The sequence below is a fragment of the Numida meleagris genome, chromosome Z, assembly GCF_002078875.1.
Source record: "Numida meleagris isolate 19003 breed g44 Domestic line chromosome Z, NumMel1.0, whole genome shotgun sequence".
NCBI classification, from domain to species: domain Eukaryota; kingdom Metazoa; phylum Chordata; class Aves; order Galliformes; family Numididae; genus Numida; species Numida meleagris.
The window spans coordinates 37,957,646-37,964,311 of record NC_034438.1 but is presented as its reverse complement, the minus strand read 5'-3'; the positions used below and the strand labels follow the sequence as shown (position 1 = coordinate 37,964,311).

At 42.6% G+C, this 6,666-nt stretch overlaps 1 protein-coding gene across 2 annotated transcripts in view; it reads left to right on the top strand.

Moving 5' to 3' along the window:
• The window catches only part of PRUNE2 (prune homolog 2), a 138,165-nt gene continuing 131,505 nt past the window's right edge, over positions 7-6,666 (top strand). For both annotated transcript variants that reach the window (XM_021380677.1, XM_021380675.1), the window contains exon 1: positions 7-67. In XM_021380677.1, the coding sequence (XP_021236352.1) occupies positions 32-67 (36 nt within the window). In that variant the 5' untranslated portion in view covers positions 7-31. The remainder of the gene's footprint in view (positions 68-6,666) is intronic.

Here is a 6,666-nt window from a genome sequence, read left to right as displayed (position 1 = left end):
CGGTGCGGGGTGCCGCCGGCCGGCCGCCGCCATGGAGGAGTTCCTGCAGCGCGCTCGGAGCCGCCTGGTGAGTGGCTTCGCCCCGCTTGTCCGCAGCCGCATTGGCCGCCCGCAGCCCCGGGCGTGGCACCGCGGGCGCTGCGGGTGCTCGGTCGCGTTTGGGGCTCGTGGCGGGGGGAGCCGGCACAAGTTGCTGCCCTGAGATTATTGCTGAATAACGTTCGGTTAACGAGCGCGCGAAGCTGTGCTCGAGAGGCACCTCAGGGGTGGCCGCGTGCCTTTTGGGGGTTATTTGCGCGTTTGTTGGGACTTCCAGGTGCATCAAGTTGTGTAGGAAAAACGATACCGGAAGACACGGAAAGACTGTCATTTCTGTGCTGTAAGCGTCCCCGGGAGCGCGGGACAAGTTTGGATAAGCGGGACTTAAATAACTGAGCAATCTGCGCAGGAGGCGGCGGAGCGGCTCCGCGGCTGTGGCGCTGCCGTGGGAGCTCGCGTGCTGCGCTGCCGGGGCTCTGCGGAGCTGCAGCGCGTCGGTGCTGCTTGCAGTGGCTGATAGCTGGCTCCGAGCAGCGCGTACTGCTTTCTCCGTTAGGCGCAGTGCAGAAGCGGGATGTTTTTAAGACCTGCGTGACCTCGGGCCGCCTTGTTTCCAGTATCTGTATGAAACTCAGTTTTGCTGTTGCAGCTTTTTTGGGCAGCTCTCCTGCTCGCTATCTCTGTTCTAAGAAGTAGGTTCAATTATAGAAATAGCCACGAGTTAGTAAAAAGATAAAAAAAAAAAAAAAAAAAAATCCCCTGCTGCTGATTTTGCCTTGTGTTTCCTGGGGTTTGGAACCTGTGTGCTTCTGGAGTTGTGTTCCCACCCTCCGGAGAGTCAGGGTAGAAAACTTTGTTAGAGTATCAAGGCCTCACCACTTCTTTGGTCATGTCATGAACTGCTTGGAGACTGAGAAACTGTAAAAGAAAGTTCTTCTTTCTACAGAGAGCCATCGTGCTCTCTAGTTAATAATTTGTAAAATGTGTTTTATTTTAACATCTTTTGTTATCGTGTGTATATTAGAAATCAGAGAATGAAATGAAGGCGCTCCTTAGAGGAATGGCAGAATAGGAGATAAAGTAAATGCCCTGGTGAATCTAACCGTGTTGGCAGGTGTAAAGGATAAGCACAAGCTGTGTCATCTTGATCCCATTCCAGCTCTGTCTTTTTAGGAGCTTGTAAGTGTTATCCTCATATTTTTATGTAAACAATGTAAGCCTCATTAGCCCAATTAAAATGTGCTGTGTAGAGTAGTTGCAGATACTTAATACATTTTCACATCAGCGTTTTGTAAATGGCAACTTTTGAACTAGAGATTTGGCCTTGGCATGTTTTCTGCTCAAGGATATCAAAGGTGACCTGACTTAATGTTAATACAAATTAATTATGATAGTGATCCCCTCTGCATCATTGGTAAACAGCAATCAATGAGAACAACCTGGTTTTGCTTCCAAAAGCAAGTACTTATTAATCTTTCTGGAGTGCTGCTGAAAATCAGACAAGAGTTATCTGGGAAAATATGACCTGAAGAAGCCTGTGGATAACAGAAAATAGTATTTCTTTGATTTAGAGGAAATGTAGAGCACAACGTCTGAACAGTAGCTTTTCTTATTGGTTCACTGTGGGTTTTCAAAAGGCATGAAAACTTCTCTTAGTACCTTCTGAGCTGTGTGAGGAGAATGCTTGCTCTGGAGCAGTCCGCTCTACCTGGGGAGCCTGGGGGTGTCCTTCTGGCTCCTACTGCATTGTATAGCCATGCCAGCTGGGCTTGGCTGGGGAAGAAGGGTCTGGACACTGGAATGTCCACTTCCAGAATGGCTTCAGCTTGATGGTTTCCTTTGTACCACAGAAGCCTGAAAAAGGTAATTTGGAGTAACTGAAGGTTTGCATTCTGCTGCACAGAAGGCTGTTGTATCTCAGAGGCTTGACGATGCCAGTCTTACCATGCTAGTATCTCACACTGTAGGTAATCTTATTGGGCTAAACTGATTACAATGTACCAACTACATGAATACTTCTCAGCATGAGTAACGGAAAAATTTCTTTACTCATAAACAATAGCTACAGACCATGCCAGAAGAACAATTGCTCCAGACTGTGCAGGGGAACCTATTACTGCAAGTGCTTCATCATTCATTTGGCTCTGGCTCCAGCCACAACATTAATCAAGGCTGTTTTTCTACACAGGGCAAGTTCTAGCTGAGGACTGTACTGCAGAAAAGACTTACACATTTTTATTTTATTTATTTATTTATTTAGGCTCTTGTGTACGTATTATATATTTTCTACGTGTTATAAAGTGAAGTCTCCATCAGGCTTTTCTTTCTCTAAGAGCAGTGAATTGTTCTTTTGTGGCTTCTCATGACCATAGAAAGTTTTGTTATTTTCAACACAGGTTTTATATAATCTGTGTACATTCAAGGAGGAAGAGACAAAACATGGCAGAATATAATAGATGCTGTATTGAAGTTTTTGGACATTTGTGGGTTTCAGTCTTGCACGTTGCTTTTTTTTCAGTCTTTACCAAGCATGGTTCTAACGTGAGAACAGTTGATACTAGGTGAGACCAGAGGTCTGTCTCAAACAGTGCTCTGTCTTGACCAAGGCAAGATTATGAGCAGTAGAATGCATATATATTAGATTTTGAAAGGTTAGTTTAAAATTTGTATCAGAACCAGTCTGTTAGCCACGGTTAGAGCCAGTTGTCTGGGCTAGTTTGTTTGTTGTTTGTTTTCAAATCCTTTTGTGCTTTGTTTTCCTACAAAATCCTTGAATCACAGAATTTTTTAGAGAGACAGTGAGTTTTATCACATTATAATATTCTCTGTATGAGTGGGGAAAAACCCTTTCTGCTTATTATAAACCACCTCCTTGACAATTTTAATGGGTGCTCCATGGTTCCTTTTCCTTGAACAAGTAGCATTTAGTTAAGGAATATTACCGTACCTCCATTCTCTTCTCTCAAAACACTTCTAAGCTAACGTATTCCTCTCCCGCCTCTTACTTGAGCACTGTGCTATCCTTGCTCATCCTTGTGGCTCCTCAGAAGATTTTGTAACTTTATTAACCCTTTGAAAGTTATGGAGCCCAGAACCACCTGCAGAGTTTAAGGCACCTGTACACTGTAGACTTATTACAGTAGAACAGTGTTTCACTTTTTTTCCCCCTTTTCTTTAGAGTTCTTGATATTCTACTTATTTATTTTACTGTCAGAAAGCAATTTCTCTGATGCTTTCAGGATGTTATTTGCGATGGATGAATGATGTGTTTTCCGCCTAATAATACCCAATTTAAAGCCTGTCTGACTGCGTACCAAAATATGGTTACAAGAGTTGGCTTTGTTTCCTAATGTTCTCTACAGTCTGTACTTTTTAGCCTAGTCCCTCAGTGCCATGAGTTCTTTTTGCAGCTTTTGTAAGCAGCTTTAGATTTGATTCTCCTGAATAATCTGGTACAGTCTACAGCCTTTGTCACCTTATTATTTATTCACCTGCTTGTCCTACTGGAAGTAATATTATTTATTATTTATGGATAGGAAGAACAACATGTATTCCAGTACAAATCCTTCTGGAGAGTCCTTCTCACATATTTTTCTTCATTATAGGGAATTGAGCATTTGTTCCTCTTCGTCCTCCAGCCCACCAACTTTTAGTTCTTTACTATCACTTAGGAGGATTCCTAAGTGAAATACTGCTTGCTGCATCAGATAGTGAGGTTTGGTATCTTTCAAGTAATCTCATTTACCCCAGACAGTTTTGCAGTGAGGCCGAATGAAGTTAAATCAAAGGAGTCTGTCAAGAAAGAAACAGTAAGAATTTTTTCTTAGGAACTAAAAAGTTTCAGAATTCTCCCGGGAAGATGCTGAGACAATGGCTGGCAGCCAGTGCTTTCTCCCTGGACTGAGGTCTGTGCGCAATTGGGAGCTTGATGTTTTGTATGCTGGCTTCAGGGAAGTCAAAGAGGACAGAATGAGACTAGGAAAGGGCTTAATGTGCAGATGATACTGATACATCCACGTACTGCCGCGAACCGCTTCCAAGTAGCAACAGAGAGACGGCCCTCCCTCTGCAGAGAATAGTAGATTAGCTGGGGAAATAATCTTTCTAAATGCTGTGTCATCTTTAGCAGTTAACAGCATTTGAAGGGGAATAAAAAGCCAAACAGACTTCAAGTTCTTTTAATCCCTTGCTTCTGTGGAAGAGTGACTGTAATGCAAAACCAGTGTCAAACCTGGCAGGATAATACACTGCAAATAGGGGATTATGCTCCCAGAAATATGTGCTCAGAGAAAACTTGGATGATGTGACTGGACATTTTCCAAAGTGAAAGTCAGGCCTATGACCAGGGAGATGCCCTTGAGAATTTACTAAAAGTCTTCTGAGGTATTGCTTTGATAGCTATGAGAAATGAATGCTGTGTTTATGAAGCAAAGAAGTTAAGGAACAATTACAGATGATGGCGTGACTTGAGTAGATTTATGTGGTCACAGTTTAAAAACAAGCTGAGTCACTTACATGTTTATTCATATTGCCTTTTATCTGCCTATCTATACCTTTTTTTTTAATCAACCATAGCTAGTTCTTACTTTAAAAAAAGTGCTTGATTTAGCTGGGATACAGTGGTACTTTTATGGGAAAGGAAACATAAAAGTGAAGCAGAAGTCATCTTCCCAGAAACTTATCTAAGCAAAGGGGTGGAAAAAAGGCTTTTAAGTGTTAAGATGGTTTGGAAAAGGCATGGAGGCAGGATGTGAGGAGATGAGAAGATTTGATTCCTTTCTCCATTCCTCTTTGTTATTGACCAGATGGAGATAGAATTTAATGCTTCATTATTGAATAGGAGATGATGAAGCAGAGGGAGGTTTGTACAGGTTAGAAATCATTGGTTAGAGATTCTATTCAACATCATAGAGCAAGGAGATCTGGGGCAGTGAGATGCTGGCATCGGAATGGTGCACCAGGGAAAGTTGTTTCATGGCAGAGTTCTAGAACTGCCAGGGTGCTTTTGCTGGAGCCAAATAATGCTTCAGAGATTAAATCATCAAGTCATGATAGCTTGAGTGCCATCACTGAGGGGAGAGGAGGGAGGCTCATCAGGAAGTAAACCTGCTGGATTTGGCAGTGGGTAGGATGGGAGCAGGGGTATTTGTGTATCTGAACTGAGTGTGGGGCCAAGGTGACAGGCCTGGGAGATGGGTAGGATGGGTTTATTTCTCCCTGTATGTCCCTGGGAGAGAGAGGTGGAGGAAAAGGAGAAGGTGTGAAAGCTCAACTCTAGCCATGCTTAGTTTGAGGTTAAGGCAAGGTTCTGCTGGGGAGAAAGCATGGGGATCTCATTTTAAAAGAGGCAGGCCCAGATCAGAAGTGAAATTGTGCTTGTCATCCTGGAGTTCTGAGGGAGGTCAGATTCAGTGCTTCAGTGACTTGATAATATTCCACTTTTAATCTTTTTCTCCAAAAAAGATGACCAGTGCCCACAGTATTAGGCAGGACTGTAATGACTGGAGTGATACTACATATTCTAAGGAGATGCTAGTAGACTAGCATAGTAAGGACAGTGGAGTGGCAATGAAATGTCAGGAACACTTCAGAAAAGGGTGACGTCTTGATGATGTCAGACAGTGCTCTTTCCTTCTTTATAGTGTCATTTGACAATAACAGAACAACGTGTAATAGACCTAATAGACCTAATGTGCTGGCCCGGTTCCATTTTGCACAGTCATAACCTCCTTTTGTTAATTTCCATCTAGCCTCAATTTATCAGCCTTAGGCCTCCCTACGTCAATTGCTGTCTAGAGCACAGAGTAATTTTTGCCGTGTAATTGTCTGACATGACTTACCTGTTGGATACTATTTGGGAAATTCTACTGGATCACAGTGTTTATTTATTTCTGTAATTGACATGGATTTGATTCTGTTTTAGTCTTCTGTGTGGGAATGTCTCTACATACAGCGCCAGACACAAACTAGTGAAATCAGCTGTTGCACCAGCCTGTGAGTGACAGACTACCATGCCGCAATGACCTTTTCTCTAATGGTTAATCTTGTTGTACAATGATTACATTGTGATACAGAGCATAAGAATTATTGAAGTTAATAAATGCTGTTTTGCTTTTATACAGTGGTGACTAAAAAAACCTAAGCAAAGATGAGTTGATCGGGAAAAGAAGCCTGAATTGTTCAGAATCTACCACGACTCGTGAAAAGAAGTGGAGACATAGAGTCTAGCCGGCATGCTGGCAGGGAAAGAGGAATTCTCGCTGAACCTTGTATGCTGTTCAGCTGTCACTGGCTTAGCAGCTCCCAGTGACAATATTTTTTTTCTTAATGAGAATCAGAATTGCTCCATTTGGAATGCTTTTGACTTTTCAGAGAAACAGCAACAAATGGTAAACTTGTGAAACACCCCCAGGGACAGGGACAGTCTCTCCTAAATATAGTCAGTTGGCAAGTGACCAGCTGACTGATTCAGCACCCTTTCCTTTACTTAACAAAGGTTTTAACAGTCAGTCAAAGTCATTTGCAGGCTTGTCCGGGTTTCAGCTGAGTCAGAGGGAACACAGTGACAGGTTAACTTGTTACAGAAATATCTTCCTATGTTTCTTATAGTAAATCTATTTGAATCTT